Source organism: Manis pentadactyla, chromosome 8, assembly GCF_030020395.1.
Source record: "Manis pentadactyla isolate mManPen7 chromosome 8, mManPen7.hap1, whole genome shotgun sequence".
NCBI lineage: Eukaryota > Metazoa > Chordata > Mammalia > Pholidota > Manidae > Manis > Manis pentadactyla.
The window spans coordinates 73,771,603-73,794,309 of record NC_080026.1 but is presented as its reverse complement, the minus strand read 5'-3'; the positions used below and the strand labels follow the sequence as shown (position 1 = coordinate 73,794,309).

The following is a 22,707-nucleotide window of genomic DNA, read 5'->3' as shown; positions in this document are numbered from 1 at the left end:
AATCGATGTCAGATTGTCAAATCTCATTGTTTGGGAGGCTGGGTTCATAATGTTAAAAAAAAAATAACTTTCAAGACAGGTTTTTCAAAATTGGGAGTCCTTTTCCTCCAAAGTAAAATCCAGTACAGATTGTATACAAGATATGACTTGAAGATTACTGATTTTTAAATGCCCCCCTAGACTTTATATATTTAGTATTTTCTTCCCCCAAATGGTCACCTATTGACACTTACCCATTCATCTCAAATATGACCTCACTAGTTTTCAAAGCCAGGCACTAGTAGAGCTCTGGGTCTGAGAGTAAGTCTTAATAAATATTCTGACTGAATGGGTCCACGAGTGAGTGAGAAAAGAACAAACAAGTGAATTTAGAGCCTCTCCTTTGAGGACTTTCTTTTAAGCCAGTAATATTTCCATTTTAATATAAACACTGATAGCAAAGCTTTGTGGTTTGGGTGTATTTAATTAATGAAAACAGTCAAAAATCACTTAGAACAAGTCTTCAAAATAAGAGACAATTCAGTCGGATAAGGGCACTTAGGGAAACAGAAGGCATGATCAAAATATTACAAGTCTGACTTTCTCATAATTGGGCTCTGAAAGCAATTCCAGAAATGACTTGAGCATCAACAAAACTCAGGATTAGGCATATTAACTTCAGGGTGACTACTTTAAAAGGCTATGCTCAATATAGAAAAACTGGCATGCTAATTTTCATGCTAACTTTCTCTAATTAAGCCTATACATTTATGGTCAATGTGTATATAATATTTTTTAAATGTGACTGGTGGAAAGGTCCTGCATCCTGATGCTAACCCTAAATCCATAAAACTTCATTTTTCCCATCTGCAAAGTGAATTATCAAACTAGATAATCTCTTTAAACTTTTCCAGTGCTAACATTCAATAATTCTATCAATAAATAGTTTAAACATTGTTCACATATCTTCAACCACTCTTACTAGCTTTTCAGAGGTTTCGTACTGAGCAGAACTGTCCCTTTAAACAGCCCTAAGGCCCCAAGGGAAATCATGCTTTAGGCTGTAGACTATGAGGTACAAACCTGCTGGAGCAAGATAAATGAGACACACACATCTCATATATACACACACACATATCTCTGTCCCATTAGCAGTAAACTATCTGTTCCCAGACAAGGACAATCATAGAAGTCATCACAATAGTTTCCATTCATACAAAATAAATCATATAAATCATACAGAGTACAACTACTCTTTAAACTAAAATTTAAATTTAAAGCTAGTTTGTCAACTTTTCATTAAGTAGTTACAACTTCAAAAGTGGAGGAGGTGCTTTCAAATGAAAGTATGACAGCAGGCTTGAGAAAGTTTTGTTTCCGATTGTGTCCAAAATATCTTATTCTATAGAGTCCAGGCTGGGCAGTATCTGGAATATGCCATTGTATTGTTGCATTGCTATGACCCAGTGATCCTTTGTGCCAATAGAAACTGTTGGTAGGAAACAAACAAATCCAATTTTACTCTTTAAAATGTGTGATTATTCATTAAATGAATATTTAGGGAGTACCTATGATAAGCAAGGTAATGAGAGTATAGCAATGAACAGAACAGAGATAAATACTTACTTTTGAGACGAGGACCTTTAAGAGACACCAACTGTAGAAAGATCTTTACTTGTTCTACCTTTTTAACTACCTAAACTCGATCCTTCCTAGAAAGCCATACCTGATATTCAGAACACAGGATGTCTACTGCTTTAGAACTGCTATAGTATCCTTTCAGCTCCTGTCATCCTCTGCTTCAGTTGACATGTCTTTTCACATCTAGATTCATTTGTTAAAAATATATATTTAATAAGTGACATGCCAGACTCTATTCTAGAGGTACTAGGCATATGGCAGTGAGGAAGGCAGACATGGTCCAAATCTCATGGAGCATACGTTCTACTAGGGCAAAGGTGGAGAGAAAGGCAGTAAACAAATAATTTTAAAAGTGATAAGTGAAATGAAAAAGTAAGACAGAAATCTCTCTAAGGCAATGTCATTTAAGCTGAACCCACACATCTGGGGGAATAGCATTTTAGGAAGAAGGAACAGAGAATGCAAAGTGTCTGAAGCAGGAACAAATTTGGTACATCCAAGGAGCAGAATACAGGTCAGTAGGATTAGGGCACAGTAAACTGTGGAAGGGTGGTTGAGATATAGAAACATAGAGTCAGATTATGTTAGCCCTTGTAGACCATGACAGCAAGCTCAGGTACTCTCCTAGATACAGTGAAATACAATGGGCTAACTGACTGATGTCCTTAGTTATGCAGAGAGTAAATCCCCTGGGCAGGGGAGGTGTGGTCAACATCCTACATTTCTCAGTGATAGGTCCATCCAGTGCTGTCAATGAAGAGTTGGTGATACTGCTGCCGCTGAACAAGGTGGAGGTCTATACATACCCTCAGTGTTTACTGTTATGATTTTGGACTTTTAAAAATAAATCATCCTTTTTCATTATCATCATTTCATTCAGTATAACCTTATTTTAACAATAAATATGTATTATTACTTGTTTAAAAATTACCTAGAGTTCTGAAGATCAGAGGAAACATTATATTCATATTTATGCATGGCTATCAAATAGCCCACAACATGGTCAAATCTCTATTTCCAGTTAACCATGTGAATCAAACCAACACACAAATAATCACTAAGTTTGAGGCAATCTGAATTAGATACAAATTGCCAAAAATAGCCCACTTCCATACCATTGTCCTGTGGTGTGAAATTAACAGATTTGGGAACAGTAACACTTTCTTATAGCAGACCCATTTCTAAATCTTCAAAACATTGATTCAACACAGGTCTTTGGCAACAGAAGGCACAGAGATAAGTCTCTGAGGAAACTCCATGAGCATATTCCTTCCTTACTTCAATCAATAACAGTCAAACACTCAAGTTCCTTATGTTTTAATAATTCAAATGAAGAATCATTAACCATATGTAAACATGCAATATAGAAAGGTCACACTCTGCAGAGCCATCTCAACACCTTTGCCCAGCACCCCTTTCAATCAATTTACAAGAAGGCTAGCCAGCTTTTAGGGTTAAAGTTGGTGACCATGGAGAAAAGCACAACAGATGTTTGTAAGAATGGAAGCCATAACCTCATTAGCACCTAATCGTACAGAAACATACAGCACCACACTGTTTTGTAGAAAAATAGAATCAAAATGAAGTCTAATAAATCAATGAAATATGGCTGGAAGGCTCCTTGGGAATTTGGTATCATTAATATCGTGTATTGAACCAGTCTTTCCATTTGTTTTCCCTGCATTACTAACCAATTGTTTTCAAGGCTTGAAAGACAAAATATTCAATAGGCATGCTCACCGAGTCTCCCAGGAGGCATCATTATGCACTATCTGCCATGTTGTTGAAGTGGCCTCATATTTCTCGACAGTGAGGAAGGTCTGATGGGTCTGAAATGCAATTAATAGAACTAATCAAACACTACACAGTCACAGAAGAAAACTGCCTGTAAATACTCCCTTTGTTGACTGCACACTAACATACCAATACTTGTGTGAAAACGTACTCGAATTTCATCCTGATTCTTAGGTATTCACCTTAACATTCTATGTAATATCTTCAGAATGTTAATTTATCCAGTCTACAAAAAACCATGACTTTTTTAAGAAAATTGACTTAATCATAATTTTAGAGCTGAGAGCAAATTTTTGGAAATTAGGACAGAGAAATGATGGAATAAAAGTTGAGATTTTAAAAAAGGCGTAAGTCAAACCTTTTCATGACATGTTTATTGATTTATATTCCAAGACTTTCTCTAGTCACCTCAAGATTTAGGAGATAAATGGGAAAGTTTCCTCATCTTTCTATTTCCAGGTAATGAATTATTAATAAATACTGCTTCCTGAGTGAAAGAATTGAAAATGATGCATAAATCTTCCTTTTCCTAGGGTGATAAAAGCAATCTCTGTACTGTGTCATAATGGGTTCCTAGAAAGCACATCATAAGCAGATTTTATTCTCCCATTAAAAAATTGCTGCAAGGATTTGTTTCAGACCCCAAGAATTCAGCTTCAAATAAAGCATAGATTTGAATAACACAACAAATTAAAAGATATAAAGATCATAAATCTCCAATTTTCCTAAAAAGTCTTTAGATTGTAGCCCTTAGGACATGTGTCTGATTCACTTTATCCACCAGAGCCCTTTATATCTGTCATTTACAGATGTTCAAATAAACTGGCTGAACATTCACTTATTTCTAGCTGGGCCATAGAATTACTTAAAATTCTTCTCTAATTATTCAACTAATAGATTATATTCAATTAGGAAGTTTTCTTAACCATAATGACTTGTATAGAGAGTTGTTCCTGGCCATTTAGGACAGAGCAACATGACAGAGGCCTTAGATAGAGTAAGAGATAGAGTGGACCCTATGGTGCAAATTAGACAACAAGGCTAGGCCATGAATACATGAGCAATGTGACTGTCCTTCCCCCACCAACCTTAATCTCTTCCAGATACACAATTAATTAATTAATACAAATTATTGAATCTCTCTAGACCTCAGTTTATTCATCTGTAAAATAGGGATAATAAAACATAACCTTCTGGGTAGTAGTGAGGATTAAATTCATGAGATAATGTATGTAAAGCACTTAGTTTAGTACCTGTGAATAGTAAGCATTCAATAAATAGGTTATTTACAATAACCTATTTACAATAGCGAAGATACAGAAGCAACCTAAGTGTCCATCTTTAGATGAATAGATAAAGAAGATTTGGGACATATACACAATGGAATATTATTCAGCCATAAGGAAAAAACAAAACCTACCATTTGCAGCAACATGGATGGAGCTAGAGGGTATTATGCTCAGTGAAATAAGTCAGGCAGAGAAAGGCAAGTACCAGATGATTTCCCTCATTTGTGTAGTATAACAATGAAGCAACACTGAAGGAAAAAAACAGCAGCAGACTCACAGACTCCAGGAAGGGACTAGCAGTTACCAAAGGAAAGGAGTGAGGGAGGATGGGTGAGGAGGGAGGGAGAAGGGGATTAAGGGGCATTATGATTGGTACACATGGCATGGGGGTGGTGGTCACAGGGAAGACAGTGCAGCACAGAGAAGACAAGTAGTGACTCTGTGGCATCTTACTACACTGATGGACAGTGACTTCAATGGGCAATGGGGGGGAACTTGATAATATGGGTGAATGTTGTAACCATAATGTTTTTCATGTGAAGCCTTCATAAGAGTGTGTATCAATGATACCTTAATATAAATAAATAAATAAATAATTAGTGGTGAGGATGTGATGATTACTGATAATAAAGTAGAGAGAGAATTGTTTTATGCTAAGTCCCAGAGTATTCTTAGATATTAATTCTAGTCTCATTATAGTGCTTTAAGCATTTTGCTCTCCTGTCTCTTTGTGACAATAATGATGATAATATTTCTCCACCCTAAGGATATCAAATGATACCAGTTTTACTATACCACTGCAATATCTTCAGAAAATAATGTTATAAACATGTAAATATATTGGCATAGCTTGACTGCCTAGAGAAATTATTTCAAACAGGTGCATATTGACTAAATGAACATTTTCACCCAATGTCATATTTGACAATGTCATATTGCCACAATTGTTATCACAGCAATAATGATATTTTAATGAACGGAAATGGGAAGGCTCATTAGGAAGAAAGCTATTTGGATTATAAGTGACAATGGGTCCTGGGGAAAACTGCTCGTTGAGAGCATAAATGCATCCTCTTGGTAAAAAATCTGACCTTGAAATCACTTTCAATACCTGTTATCTTTTTCCTCTATATATTTCTTTATTGTCTGAATTTTTGTAACTAGGATTGGTCGAGTTATTGCTTATGTAGTTACAAGAACATTCTAAGGTAGTTACAGAGAAGCACAATGACTTTATTTTGTTAACAGATGTATTACATATGTATGTATATATACATAAAGATATATACTTTATGATTATCATGTAAACATAAATTTTGTTTATATCATAAAAACAGAAAGGTATGAAATGATATGTACTATTAACAGTGATTACCTCTAAAACAGGAGAAAGAGGGGTACTTTCACATTGTATTTTCAGCACCCTTAAACTGTTTTTACACTGGACATGTATTTCTTATGTCATTTTTAAAGGTTACTAAATAAATATCCTGTTAGTGTCAGGAGCAAAGAGTAGGGAAATGGCCAATGCTAGAAAAAGTAAAGCACATGGGCCGGGGCTCTAAGCCAGGAGGGCGTCCACCCAGGCACCCACGCTCACTGCACAGCAGCAGAGGTGGGATGAGAAGGACAGTGTAGGAGCAGGAGGAGAAGAGCCCAAGAGCGGGTAGGAAGGAGCCAAAGAAACACTTCATTCTTGACTCTTTGATTGTTTTACCAAAGTTACTAGAGTTTTGATGTTTTTTCAAGAGACAGTGTGGTTCCCTATGCATTGTGCTCCATGTGGTCCTAAGCAGAGCCAGTTAAATGTTGCCTGTGTGCTTTTTTCCCCAGACTCAATTCCACATTAACTGTTCCAACTTAAACTTTTCCACTTAAAAAATAAGATGAAAAATAAGTTGGAACATTTTATCTCTATGTTGGTAACTTCTATTGAAATAGTCAAGTGAATAAAAGGCCCAGAGACAGATTTTAATTTATAAAAAGAATCAGTGATGCTTACCTTGTTTTCTGCTGAATTCTTTGGGTTAGCACCAACAAATGTAACCTCAGCAACTTCTCCCTGAAAATAAAAACTCATTTTATGAGTTCTAAGAAAACCATTTTTTGCTGTGCTTGTATTTGGGCCATGACTTATGAAATGTTCTAGGATCCCAGCTACCTATATAGATTCTATTCTATTTAATCAAGTAAGCTCTGAGAACATTAGAGAAAATACCTTTGTAACAATGGATGGACACAGGAATTTTTGGCCAATAAATTACTCCAGAATTTTGGCCCAGTGAATATTCTTTTGGTAGATTCAGATATAAAGGAAGATATAAAGCTATAGTTTACTAGTGACAGCACATTAAAATGGTTTCTTCAGCCTTTGAATTTTCTTATATCTCCCTCCCATACACATACAGGGGATGGACTGAATTAAATGAGAGCAGTGAAAACTTCCACGGATGACTTGTACTTGCACTTATACTTCTACTTACACACGTAAGATACAAGATGGAGTGACAGGGTGTATATATACCTTGCCCCCTGGAACAACCAAAACAGCTAGACAAATATGTATTGAACAGAGGTTTTAAAGACAGTGGGCAATGAAAACAGTGATCTTTGAATGAAAGAAAACAAACAAGATGAGCCCAACAATTGCCCAGCTTAATGCCTTCAGGGAGTTTATAGGTCACAGCAGAAGGAGGCAGAATTCAAGCAAAACCAGGCAGTCTACCTAAGTTAAGGAATTGATGTGGGAGTCCATGAAGACCAAGTGGTCTTGACTTCACAGGGTAAAGCAAAAGAGAGAAAAGAGCACACAGGGAAGAAAGCTACACAGAGAGAGAATTCTGGAGATTTGCAGAAGGCATCCTTCCACTCTGCACGAATGTAAGGGAGCTGTCTGAAGAGAGGAAAATAATCAGTTAAAAGAATTAGAACAATCCTGGGATGATGTAAAATTGAGAAGATCTGCAGAAGACATCCTTCCACTCTGCATGAATGTAAGGGAGCTGCCTGAAGCTAGGAAAAGAATCAATTGAAAGAATTAGAACAATCCTGGGATGATGTAGAATTGAGAAGAATTCCAGTTCTCACTAGCCAGACCAGAAAATCTCATAATTCAAGAGTCTTACCTCAGTGAATGCAGGGTGAGAATAATAGCTTTCCTGGCCCAACTTAAAAACTTACTAAGACCCAAAGGGATCAAACTCTTTCCAAGTAATTTAGTAACACCTAAAACAAAGCTTAAAAATATCTACAGGAATAGAAAAACATCCAGCAACTAACAAGATAAATTCACAATGTCTGGCACCATAGGAGAGAAAAGAACTGCTCATAACAAGAAGACTCTCAATCAAAACTGACCCATTAATGAAACAGATGATAGAATTAGTAGACAAGGACACTAAAAGAGTTCTTATAACTCTACTCTATGTTCAAAAAGCTAGCAGAATCAATGAACATGTTAAATAGACATGTTGAAGACATAAGACTTAATCCACACCTCTAGCATAAAAATTACAGTGTCTGAAAAGAAAATACATTGGATGGAAATAGCAAATTAGACATCACTGAAAAAAAGATGACTGAATTTGAAGATAAAGCAATAGAAACTACACAAAATAAAAAATGGGGATAAAAGATTGAAGAAAATGAATAGAGCAGCACTGAGCTGTGTATCAACTTCAAGCTGCCTAATATATGGTAACTGGACTTCCCGAAAGATCAGAGGAGAGGAATAAATGCAGAAAAATATTTGAGGAAATAATAGCCAAAATTTTCCAAACTTGCTGAAAACTATAAGCCCACAAGTCCAAGAAGCTCAGTGAACCCTCAGCACAAAAACCAAATAAGAAAATTACTTGAAGGATCATTACCATCAAATTGCTTAAAACTAGAAATAAGAAGAATAAAATCCTAAAAGAAACAAGAGAAAAAAAAATATTACACAGAGAAGAAGATACATCAGGATGACAGCATATTTTTTCATTAAAAATAATGCAGACCAGAAGACTATAGAGCAACATCTTTAAGGTACTAAAAGAAAAATCTGCTAACCAAGAATTCCACAAACAGTGAAAATATCTTTCAAAAAAATAAAAATGAAATAAAAACATTTTCAAACATATAAAAGAAGAGAGAATAATGTTAAATGAAGTCCTTCAAGCAAACAGAAAATGACACTAGATGGAAATTTTGACCTACACAAAGAAATGAAGAGCTCCAGAGACTTAGTGTGTAAGCAAATATAATTTATTATCTTACTGTTTAAATCTTTTTTTAAGACAACTACTTTTTTTAAAGTAAAAATAACAATCCATGGTGGAGTCCATAAATTATATAGAAGTAAAGTATATTAAAACAATAGCACAAAGACCAGGAAGAAAGAAATGGAAGAATGCCACTAGTCAGACCAATCAAGGAAAAAAAAAACCAGAAGACATAAATTATTACTGCCAGGAATAAGATATGGGATATCAATATAGAATCTACAGATATTTAAAAGATAATAACAAAAAATCAGTTAATTACTTCATGTCTATATATCAGTAATTTAGATGAAATGATATGGACAAATACTTTTAAATATAGAAACTACAAAAGATCATTCAAGAAGAAATAAATGACCTCAGTAGTTAAAAACTTAACACATTGTACACTTTAAAAATGTATAACTTGAGAGACAGATTAAAGAGGGCAGCGTGAGAAGACAGACAGAGGCTTCCTCCTAAAACTGGAAACAATTAGAAAATATAGTTGGTGCAACTAATCCTGAGAGAGCAACAGGAAAGAGGACGGCTTCAGATTGCACACAACTGGAGAAAAGAGCAGACCAGAGCTGTGGCTCCACAGGACCCGAGCCCCTCTCCCACCCCAGATCACCGGCAGGAGGAAGAGAAACAGAGCAGGGAGGGAGTGGAAGGCTTGGGACTGCTAAATACCTAGCTCTGGAGATCTGCTCTGGGAGCAAAAACCTACATTTCATGGTACTTTCATGAGACTCTCATGACTACCGGGTTGGAAGTCCATACAGGTGGAGTTCCTGGGGAGACTGGGATTCTGGCTGCTTGTGGAAAGCAGGGATCCATATCCAGCTGCTCTGGGACAAAAACATACCTGTGTGACCCACCCACTGGCTCAGGCAGTGGAGACAGGCACAGCAGCCAGGAGGCAGGGAACAGCTCTTTCCTCCCCCCAGGCACCAGTACTGCTCCCCTGCAACCCCCGACATTGCTTCAGGGGCTCAGCAGCTCCAGAATAGAGCTTCTGGACACTAGAGGGCGCCATATACAAACATGAAACGCCAAAGGAACCTTGTCCAGAGTAAAATTATTAATACAATTCACGAGAAAGATTTAAATGATATGAACCTCGTGACTCTTCCTGAAAGCGAGTTCAAAATAAAAATCATCAACATGCTAATGGAGGTACTGAAAGACATCCAAGAACTCAGGAATTAATTCAGGTCAGAGATCCAATCATTGAAGAGCACGATGGAGGGTATTAAAAGCCGGATGGATACAGTGGAGGAGATAATAAATGAAATAGAAACTAGAGAAGAGGAATAAAAAGAAGCTGAGGCACAGAGAGAAAAAAGGATCTCTAAGAATGACAGAATATTGAGAGAACTGTGTGACCAATCCAAGCAGAACAATATTCGCATTATAGGGATACAAGAAGAAGAGAGAAAGGGATAGAAAGTGTCTCTGAGGAGGTGGTTGCTGAAAACTTCCCCAATCTGGGGAAGGAGATAGTCTCTCAGGCCATGGAGATCCACAGATCTCCTGACACAAGGGACACAGGAAGACAACACCAAGACACATAGTAATTAAAATGGGAAAGCGCAAGGACAAGGACAGACTGTTAAAAGCAGCCAGAGACAGAAATAAGATCACATAAAAAGGAAAGCCCATCAGGCTAACATCAGACTTCTCAGCAAAAACCTTATAGGCCAGAAGGGAGTGGCATGATGTATTTAATGCCATGAAGCAGAAGGGCCTGGAACCAAGATTACTTTATCTGGCAAGATTATCATTTAAATTTGAAGGAGGAATTAAACAATTTCCACATAAGCAAGAGCAGAGAGAATTTACCTTCCACAAACCATCTCTACAGTCTATTTTGGAGGGACTGCTATAGATGGAAGTGTTCCTAAGGTTTAATAGCTGTCACCACAGGTAATAAAACCACAGTAAAGAAAGTAGAACAGTTAATTATGAAGCAAATGCAAAATTAAATTAACTATCCCAAAGTCAATCAAGGTATAAACAAAAAGTACAGAATTTGATACCTGATATATAAAGAATGAAGGAGGAAGAAAAAGGAGGAGAAATAGAAAAGAACCTTTAGATTGTGTTTGCAAAACCATACTAAGTGAGTTAAGTTAGACTCTCAGATAGTAAGGAAAGTAACCTGGAACCTTTGGTAACCATGAACCTAAAGCCTGAAATGGCAATAAGTACATACCTATCTATAATCACCCCAAATGTAAATGGACTGAATGCACCAATCAAAAGACACAGAGTCACTGAATGGATAAAAAAACAAGACCCATCTATATGCTGCTTACAAGGGACTCACCTCAAACCCAAAGACATGCACAGACTAAAAGTCAAGGGATGGAAAAAGATATTTCATGAAAACAACAGGGAGAAAAAAGCAGGTGTTGCAGTACTAGTATCAGACAAAATAGACTTCAAAACTAAGAAAGTAACAAGAGATAAAGAAGGACATTACATAATGATAAAGGGCTCAGTCCAACAAGAGGATATAACCATTATAAATATATATACACCCAACACAGGAGCACCAGCATATGTGAAACAAATACTAACAGAACTATAGGAGGAAACAGAAGGCAATGCATTCATTTTAGGAGACTTCAACACACCATTCACTCCAAAAGACAAATCCACCGGACAGAAAATAAGTAAGGACACAGTGGCACTGAACAACACACTAGAACAGATGGACCTAATAGACATCTATAGAACTCTACACCCAAAAGCAACAGGATACACATTCTTCACAAGTGCACATGGAACATTCTCCAGAATACACCACATACTAGGCCACAAAAAGAGCCTCAGTAAATTCAAAAAGATTGAAATTATACCAACCAACTTTTCAGACCACAGAAGTATAAAACTAGAAATAAACTGTACAAAGAAAGCAAAAAAGCTCACAAACACATGGAAGCTTAACAACACACTCCTAAATAGTCAATGGATCAATGACCAAATTAAAATGGAGATCCAGCAAGACATGGAAATAAATGACAACAATAACACAAAGCCCCAAATTCTGTGGGATGCAGCGAAAGCAGTCTTAAGAGGAAAGTATATAGCAATCCAGGCATATTTAAAGAAGGAAGAACAAACCCAAATAAATAGTCTAATGTCACAATTATCAAAACTGGAAAAAGAAGAACAAATCAGACCTAAAGTCAGCAGAAGGAGGGACATAATTAAGATCAGAGAAGAAATAAACAAAACTGAGAAGAATAAAACAATAGAAAAGAATCAGTGAATCCAAGAGCTGGTTCTCTGAGAAATTAAACAAAATAGATAAGCCTCTAGCCAAACTTATTAAGAGAAAAAGAGAATCAACCCACATCAACAGAATCAGAAACAAGAAAGGAAACATCACGACGGACCACACAGAAATACAAAGAATTATTAGAGACTACTATGAAAACCTATATGCTAAGAAGCTGGAAAACTGAAAAGAAATGGACAACTTAATAGAAAAATGCAACCTTCCAAGACTGACCAAGGAAGAAACACAAAATCGAAACAAACCAATTACCAGCAAAGAAACTGAAGCGGTAATTTGAAAACTACCCAAGAAAAAAAAACCCGGGCCAGATGGATTTACCTCAGAATTTTATCAGACATACAGAGAAGACATAATACCCATTCTCCTTAAAGTTTTCCAAAAAATAGAAGAGGAGGGAATACTCCCAAACTCATTCTGTGAAGCCAACATCACCCTAATACCAAAACCAGGCAAAGACCCCACCAAAAAAGAAAATTACAGACCAATATCCCTGATGAACATAGATGCAAAAATACTCAACAGAATATTTGCAAACCGAATTCAAAAATACATCAAAAGGATCATACACCATGACCAAGTGGGATTCATCCCATGGATGCAATGATGGTACAACATTCGAAAATCCATCAACATCATCCACCACATAAACAAAAAGAAAGACAAAGCCACATGATCATCTCCATAGATGCTGAAAAAGCATTTGACAAAATTCAACATCCATTCATGTTAAAAACTCTCAGCAAAATGGGTATAGAGAGCAAGTACCTCAACATAATAAAGGCCATATATGATAAACCCACAGCCAACATCATACTGAACAGCGAGAAGCTGAAAACTTTTTCTCTGAGATAGGGAACAAGACAGGGATGCCCACTCTCCCCACTGTTATTTAACATAGTACTGGAGGTCCTACCCATAGCAATTAGACAAAACAAAGAAATACAAGGAATCCAGATTGGTAAAGAAGTTAAACTGTCACTATTTGCAGATGACATGATATTGTACATAAAAAACCCTAAAGACTCCACTCCCAAACTACTAGAACTGATATCAGAATACAGCAAAGTTGCAGGATACAAAATTAACACACAGAAATCTTTGGCTTTCCTATACACTAACAATGGACCAACAGAAAGAGAAATCAGAAAAACAATTCCATTCACAACTGCATCAAAAAGAGTAATATACCTAGGAATAAACCTAACCAAAGAAGTGAAAGACCTATACCCTGAAAACTGTAAGACACTCTTAAGAGGAATTAAAGAGGACATTAACGAATGGACACTCATCCCATGCTCTTGGCTAGGAAGAATTAATATAGTCAAAATGACCATCCTGTCCAAAGCAATATACAGATTTGATGCTATCCCTATCAAATTACCAACAACATTCTTCAACGAACTGGAACAAATAGTTCAAAAATTCATATGGAAACACCAAAGACTCCAAATAGCCAAAGCAATCCTGAGAAAGAATAATAAAGTGGGGGGGATCCCACTCCCCAACTTCAAGCTCTACTACAAAGCCATAGTAATCAAGACAATTTGGTACTGGCACAAGAACAGACCCACAGACCAGTGGAACAGATTAGAGACTCCAGACATTAACCCAAATATATATGGTCAATTAATATTCAATAAAGGAGCCACGGACATACAATGGGGAAATGACAGTCTCTTCAACAGATGGTGCTGGCAAAACTGGACAGCTACATGTAAGAGAATGAAACTGGATCACTGTCTAACCCCATACACAAAAGTAAATTCAAAATGAATCAAAGACCTGAATGTAAGTCATGAAACCATAAAACTCTTAGAAAAAAATATAGGCCAAAAATCTCTTGGACATCAACATGAGCAACTTCATCATGAACATATCTCCCCAGGCAAGGGAAACAAAAGCAAAAATGAACAAGCAGGATTATATCAAGCTGAAAAGCTTCTGTACAGCAAAGGACACCATCAATAGAACAAAAAAGGTACCCTACAGTATGGGAGAATATATTCATAAATGACAGATCTGATAAAGGCTTGACATCCAAAATATATAAAGAGCTCATGCACCTCAACAAACAAAATGCAAATAGTCCAATTAAAAAATGGGCAGAGGAGCTGAAAAGACACTTCTCCAAAGAAGAAATTCAGATGGCCAACAGACACATGAAAACATGCTCCACGTCGCTAGTTATCAGAGAAATGCAAATTAAAACCACAATGAGATATCACCTCACACCAGTAAGGATGGCTACCATCCAAAAGACAAACAACAACAAATGTTGGTGAGGTTGTGGAGAAAGGGGAACCCTCCTACACGGCTGGTGGGAATGTAAATTAGTTCAACCATTGTGGAAAGCAGTATGGAGGTTCCTCAAAATGCTCAAAATAGACTTACCATTTGACCCACGAATTCCACTTGTAGGGATTTACCCTAAGAATGCAGCACTCCAGTTCGAAAAAGACAGATACACCCCTATGTTTACTGTAGCACTATTTACAATAGCCAAGAAATGGAAGCAACCTAAGTGTCCATCAGTAGATGAATGGATAAAGAAGATGTGGTACATATACACAATGGAATATTATTCAGCCATAAGAAGAAAATAAATCCTACAATTTGCAACAACATGGATGGAGCTATAGGGTACTATGCTCAGTGAAATAAGCGAAACAGAGAAAGACAAATACCAAATGATTTCACTCATCTGTGGAGTATAAGAACAAAGGAAAAACTGAAGGAACAAAACAGTAGCAGAATCACAGAACCCAAGAATGGACTAACAGTTACCAAAGGGAAAGAGACGGGGGAGAATGGGAAGGTAGGGAAGGATAAGGGTGGGGAAGAAGAAAGGGGGTATTATGATTAGCATGCATAATGTTGGGGATGGGGGAAAGGGGAGGGCTGTGCAACACAGGGAAGACAAGTAGTGATTCTACAATGTCTTAGTATGCTGATGGACAGTGACTGTAACGGGGTTTGTGGGGGGACTTGGGTAGGCTAGAGCCTAGTAAACATAATGTTTTTCATGTAAAAAAATAAAAATAAAAATAATAGTTAGAAAAAAAAATGTTATCACAATTTAAGAAGAAAAAGAGTAAAAGAAAAGTTCAGTGACAGGCTGAGAGCCCTGCCTTTAATTCTCTGCAAATGCAGAGCTGAAAACACACTCACAAACAGGCTCTTAGCTACCAAGCCTGTCACCTCACCCCACATCTTCTGCCAGAAAGAGCTGGTCACATTATCAGGACCGACTCTCTCTGTGCTCTGAGAGATTCAGCAAGAACCCAGGGCCCGCAGAGCCACGTGGAAGGGTGGGAGAGGAAGCTGTGGCAGCCCCGCTTGGCTGTCATGGTTCCTCTCATGTCTGTTTCATGTATTGAGGTGTCATCTAAAGTGTCATTTGAAAAGAACAGCTCTGTTCCTAAAATAAAACCAAACCACTTGAAAAAAAAAAATCAAAGCAGGCAAAAGAAAGGATATAAACACTAGAGCAAAAATCAATGAAATAAAAAACAGAAAAACAATAGATGAAATCAATGAAGCTAAAAAGTAGCTCTTTGAAGACACAAATTACCAAAATCAGGAAGAAAGAGGGGATATCATTATAAACCCTACAGAAATTTAAGAGTTATGAGGGAATATTATGAATAACTTTATCCCAACAGATTAGACAATTTATATGAAAGGGGAAAATTCCTAGAAAGATGCAAATTCTTAGAAAGATACAGATTCATAAAGACAAATTAAATTCCTAGAAAGACAAAATTAACCCTTCTCCCAAATTAGAAAATCTAAATAGGCCTATAACAAGTAAAAGAATTGAATTAGTAATTAAAAGTTTCTCCATAAACAGAAGGTCCATTTGACTTTGCTGGTAAATCTGATCGAATATTTAAAGAAAAAATAACAGGAATCACTTGCATGTATTTGCAGAAAATACAAGGGGATATACTTCCTAACTTATTCCTTGAGACGAATGTTACCCTGATACAAATATAAGTGAAAAGAAGACTACAAATATCCCTCATGGACATGAGTACAAAACTCTTTTGCAAAATATTAGCAAACCAAATTCAACAGCATATTAACTGAATATCTGAAAATCAACTAATGCAATACACCATATTAATAGAATAAAATAAAAACTACATGGTCACCTCTCCAATAGGTTCTTCACAATGGTATAAAGGTCATATCAAAGTGTGGGCAAAGGGTTTGTTTGTGTTTATACAGAGGATCAAAGCCTAATTTGGCTACACAGAAAACAAATTAAGATACGATATGAAGAAGAACTTCCAACATCAACATCTTCTGGAAGAATCATTCCGAAGATGATCATCAAAAAACTTCAACAAAGATCCTGGCACTGCTGCAGTTGTAGCTGCATTCATCCCACCAGTTCCTGGACTTGCCATTGGAATGAAGAAGGAGATATCTAAGCTGGCCTGTGCATAAAGTAAAACAACAAATTTGACTGGATCTATACTGTCGAAACTCAACCAAGAATTAGGAGAAGTGCAAGTTGCAGTGCTCCAAAATCATGTGACTATAGACTATCTACTGTTAAAAGAACATATGGGATGTGAACAGTTCCCAGGAATGTGTTATTTTAATTTGTCTGATTTTTCTCGAACTATTCAAATTCAGTTAGACAATATCCATCATATCATTGATAAGTTTTCACAAATGCATAGGGTACCTAACTGGTTTTCTTGGTTTCACTGGATATGGCTGGTAATTGTAGGTCTGCTTTTGTTATGTAGCTGTATTCCTATTATGTTAATGTATGTGTGCAATTTAATTAGTAGTTTAAAACCTATACATGCTTATGTTACTCTACAAGAAGATATGTCAAAGAAATAATCAATCTTCCCATGTTTTCTACCGTCTACTACTTCTATAGCTTTTCTTCTTCCTTCCTAATTACAACCCTTTAGTAGAATTCATGCCTCATATCGAAAATTACCGAATATCATAATTCTTCCAAGTGGTAAAGATACCTCAAAACAAATGCTGGGCATAGAAGCCACAGGGCATAAATCTGCAAAGAAGTAAAAAGCTAACCTTCTCAAAGAATATTGCTTCTCTCTCACTTACCAACTTTACATTTCCCTGTATGGCCCCGGAAGATGACTGGTTAGCCAGAGACGGGTAAGATTCCTCAAGGGAGGAACAACCTAAGACAGGCACAGTCGCAGGGGGGCCATCAGGAGAGAAATTGGGGATCAACAGAGGGGAGGCTTAGAACCTCACCCCCCCTGTTTTGAGAGAAATCTTCTGCATCCGTGGATGTTTTGTTGCCCTTGTCTAGCTTAGATTAATACTTAGTCTATAGGCACAGACCTGATCATCTACATTTGCCCTCTTACAGCACTGAATTGTGTTTTCTACCTTTATCTTGCATCTACCCACCACTTCAGCATTTTATTAAAATAATAATAATAATAAGGGAGAAATGTGGGATTCACATATAAATCAAGTATAAAAATCAAACGAATGATCATATCTGACTTGATTGTTTATAGTTCATGATGTGTGATCAAAACCGAAAGTTTCTGTGACATGACTGCCCTTGCACTGTTCACCATGTAAGAACTTATTCACTATGTAAGAACTTGCTCACCATGTAAGAACTTGTTCGTTATGCTTCAGAAGATTGGAGACTGTTGAGAATTAGGCTTGGGGTTGATTAATGACTGTGCATTGAGTCCCCTATACAGAATTTTATTGTTGTTAACAACCATTTGATCAATAAATATGAGAGATGCCCTCTCAAAATAAAAAATAAAAAATAGAAAAAAAAACTACATGATCACCTCAGAAGGCATAGAAAAACATTTGAAAAAATTCAATACACACACACTCTTCATAGAAACTCTGAACAAACTAGATATAAAGGGAATATAACCTGATAAAGGGTATCTACAAAAATCCTGAAGAAAACACCATGCTTAGTAACTGAATACTTTTCTTCCTAAGATTTGAAACAAGACAAGGATGTCCAGTGTTACAACTTCTACTCAGTACTGTATTTAAGATTCTGGCCTGTTCAAGTGAAAAAAGATATAAAGACATCTAGAAAACAAATCTAAAAAGGCTTAAGTAAACTTATTTTTATTCACAGATAACATATACTATATGTAGAAATTTCTAATGAATCCACCCACCCAAAAAAAGTCTATTAGAATAAATGATTTAGTGTGAAGTTGCAGGACACAAGATCAATGTAAAATAGTAGTGGTACAAATGCCACTTCATTTCTATGTGCTTTTTCCTATTCTTCAGCTAAGAGGCTTTTCTGATCTCCAATGAGTGGTACCATAACCATTCATTTAAAAAGACAAGGGATAATTCAGATGTTAGAAATTCAGTTTTATATAATTACTACCTGAAAACTAACATTTCCCCATTCTCATGTTTGCAGAGCCTGTGCACAGATAAGAACAATTGTCAAAATTATCATTGCCAACAGCTGGTCTATGGCATTGCTAGAGGCCAGTGGTGACATTAAACATCTTCCCCCACATTCCCAAACACAGGCTTCTGAAAGAGTCCGTGATCTCTTTGTGAGTCTTACCTTTCCGTATGTAGGTTTCAGGGGCTGCAGAACATCCCCAAAAGTTTTGCCTGTTGGTGCTCTGTCCACAGCATTAGGAATTAATGGGAGCATCAGTTGTTTGAAAAATGGAGGCTCTGGACCACTGCTCAGGTTAGCTACTGTGTCCTAAAACAGAGCGTTTGCTTAAGAAGCACACCGCACAGAGTCTAAGACCATTTTTCCAAGGCTCCCACCCCCCAGAAATGCCTTCATCAAAGAAAACACGTATACACACACACACTCCAAGAGCTAACGACTTTAACAAAATGTGACAAGAACCGCGCTAAAACGTGAGTCTTGATGTCCATAACTTAAACTGTTGTCACTAGAAGAAAGTTTTGGTCACAGGCAACACACTTCACTCCTCCAGGCAGTATTGTAGTCCAGTGATCAGAGCATGAGCTTGGAAGCATGCTACACAGCTTTAGATTCTGGGACAGCCATTGTTTAATCGTGTGCCTTTGGACGGGAGCCTAACATATAAGCCTTTGTAACATGACACTAAAACTGTTCTTCAAATTTTAAAAAATGTTGAGCCTTTATCCAGAGTCATTACCAAGTTTTTTCCCTCTAAATTAGAGAACTGTGCCAATTAAAAGAATATAATAGATATATTTTTAATTTAAAAGTTAAGATCAGACTATATCCTGACTGGCTTAATCTATGTTTTTCACAAAATTTGCCACCTTCAATAGTATCATCAAAATGCTAATCTCAAATTTTACATAGCCCTTCATATGTATTTAATGTACCATAACCCTCACTTTAATCTTTACAACAACCACATAATCTATTTGTTATCCTTCCTATTTTGCAAATGAGAAAATAGGCTTGGAGATAGTCAGTGTTTTTTTTTTTTTCAAGATTCCATAGCTGTCTTAGATGTATAACCGTAAAATTGGACATGAACAAATTTCCACAAAATGAATCTCATTTTTCTCCCTAAACATCATTATAAAATTCAAAGAATCTATTTTCTTGGGAGGAGATATCGACCTATGATTGTATTGAAAGTTAACAGCAGTTTAACTCTAGGGATGGATTATAGGTTTACACTTTTCTGTATAATCTGAGTATTCTACAAATAATTATAGCTTTTATGATGAAAAATAAAAATAGTCCTACTTTGAAAAAAAAGTATCAGACCTAAAACTGAGAGGAACATTACGATAAACAATAATCAGGTAATTAAGATATACCCAAAGTAAACACCTCTGCTAAAACTTCAAACACACAATCAGCAACTAATTACATGGAGGCATATGATATTGCCAATATTCAACCATTTTGCCCTACAGAAACAGAAATTTTATTTGTTCCAATTTAATATATACAAGCTCTTACTTGGAAAGGGCATTATTGTCTTTGCTATTCTACAATGTATTCACAACTTTTATTGGGGCTTATATGGTATTATGTTAAGGATCTGCTTATTATTTTAGGCTCTTTACCCTGCTTGTGGAGTAATCCTCTGACACTAGAGCACAGCTTCATTAATAACTGTATCACAAAGGAAGATTTCCACAAGTGGAATTGCTTTAAGTAAACTTGTTTAGGTATACATAATTTAAGTAGATACAATGTGTACATCTACCCAGTACTGTTGTACTTCATTAGATTGAAGCCCCTATTGATGATAACAACTATTGCTAGCTTTTAACCACCAAGAAAGAAAAATATGCTACTAATTATAATTCTTCTCATTAGAAGATATATCCCAGTTTCAGGGATGTTATAATACAGTGATTGGGCATCTCACAGTTGATGACTCACCCAACTTGTGAAATGATTGGAGAGACTCTGGACAGGATTAGAGAATATTGCTTTCATTCCCAGTTACAGTTATAGTAAGCCTGATCACTTGTCACCTCTGAACCTATTTCCTCATCTGAAAAATGGGAAGAAAGGATGCCCCCATACTTCACGTGATGATTGTGAGGATAATATGAGACGGTATGTATGAAAAAGCTGTCATCACCGTAAGATCTGAACTGAATCTAAATATATTACCAATTTCGTTTCTTAGAGATACCACATAGCTATAATTTTTTAATGTAAATTTTTACAAAGAAACCAAACCCTCAAAGCTAAAGTTCATAGCTTTGCTTCCTTGCATCTCCCCACCCCTGAGACACACATGTCCACAGTGTTTGGTTACCGTTGCAATGGCCTTAGCAAGGACCCTGAAGAGCTTGATGTAAGCAGACAGAGTATGTGGCCCATAAATCGTGGATGCTGCCTCGTACCGCTGAACCTGCAGGAGAGGCAGAGCAGTGGCACACTGTTCAGCATATGTCAAGCCATTTAAAGAGATGGTGTATCTTAGGTGAGGTGTGACTGACTCTTCAACATCTACCCTAATTCAAACCCATGAACTATTGTATAGCAACCGTACTTCAATAAAAACAACAAAAAATTTTAAAAAAAGATTAATTATGGCAAAGGAAGGTAGGAATTTCCATTTACCAGCTTAAGTAACTGGCCCCCACCAATTACTTAAAGGCACTACTCAAAGACAGTGGGTTCTCTTGGTTCATGCCATTTGGACAGTCAGTCCATTTAATCCAAAAGAGGGTAACAGCTCCCAGGTTTATGTCTATTTTAGTTCTTGCAACATAATGTTTTCCCCCAAGGGGTACAACAAGGGAGAGAAAAGAAAACAGGAAAAATGATAGTCTTAGTAATTCCTGGATAAATAGGGTCTGGAGAAGGGTATTTAACCCATCATAGTTATAAATAGAACCAAATACGTCTCCTTTTACCTGAGTTTCAAGCCTCTGTTTATTCCATGGGAACCTCAAACTCATCAAATCTAAAATGGAACTTGCCACTCCAAGTATACCAGCTTTCTTCACGGCCTTCTCTGTCTCAGTGAGTGCCTTCCCCCCAGTCTCCCACGCCAGGATCACCCGGCAGCCAACTTAGACACCTCTCTCTCCCCCTCATCCTATCTGTAAGCCTCCAAGTCATCATTCCTTAAAATCTCTTGAATTCTTTCATTTTCCTCTGTCTCTACTGCTTTTACCGCAGTCAAACCCATAGCTCTCACCAGATGGTAACTAAGCTCCCTCATCGGTTCTCCACCTCCACGCTTGTCCTTCCGGTTCATTTTCTGCACTGCCATTCTAATGACCTTCCTAAACCACAAATTTGATCAGAGCATTCCTTTCTTTGAATTCCACTGCAGTTCCCCAAAACCTTCCTTTTTGAGTCAAAGCTCTGCAGCGTAGCGTAACATCTTCTCTATCAACGAACCCCTGCCTCCTGCTGGTGTCCCATCTCCTCAGGACGCGCATTCCATGGCACTCAACTAATTATGGCCCCTTAAATGTACTACATCAGCCCCCCTGACCTTTGCTTACATATCCCTATATAGAACACCTTCCCTAACTTTTATTTGCCTAATTAGCCCTTTCTCATTCTCAAGAATTCAGACAGATATTACTTACCTCTTCCCAATTATCTGTCAGTCCCCATCCTCAAATACACAGGCTAGATTGGTACTTTCTCTTTATTTTCATATCACCTCGTGCAGCATCCCTTTCACAGAAATGTAATCATCTGCCTTCTTCTCTGTCTTTTACTACACTATAAATTCTAGTAGTTTTGAGGGCAGGGACAGATTCTTGTTCATTCTTATGCCCAGATAGTGGCTAACACAGTGTCTATTACAACCCATTATCTGTTTAATGAATGAGTGAATCAATTAATTAGCTAATTAATTAATACTAATCCTCGCAGCAGCATGTCTCTGAACCAGGAGCCAAGTTGACAGGAGTTCCTAACCTTACGTGAACCATGGACTCCTTTGGCAGTTCTGTTGAAGTCTATGGACCCCTCTCAGAGTAATGCTTCCAA

At 37.0% G+C, this 22,707-nt stretch overlaps 1 protein-coding gene across 11 annotated transcripts in view; it reads right to left on the bottom strand.

The window, feature by feature from the left end:
- Positions 1 to 205: 205 nt before the first annotated feature.
- The window catches only part of ASAH2 (N-acylsphingosine amidohydrolase 2), a 91,503-nt gene continuing 69,001 nt past the window's right edge, over positions 206 to 22,707 (bottom strand). For all 11 annotated transcript variants that reach the window (XM_057505871.1, XM_036924023.2, XM_036924028.2 and 8 more), the window contains 5 exons: positions 21,008 to 21,103; positions 18,829 to 18,975; positions 6,706 to 6,765; positions 3,361 to 3,449; positions 206 to 1,468 (listed from right to left, as the gene is read on the bottom strand). In XM_057505871.1, coding sequence (XP_057361854.1) covers positions 1,279 to 1,468; positions 3,361 to 3,449; positions 6,706 to 6,765; positions 18,829 to 18,975; positions 21,008 to 21,103 — 582 coding nt within the window. In that variant the 3' untranslated portion in view covers positions 206 to 1,278. The remainder of the gene's footprint in view (positions 1,469 to 3,360; positions 3,450 to 6,705; positions 6,766 to 18,828; positions 18,976 to 21,007; positions 21,104 to 22,707) is intronic.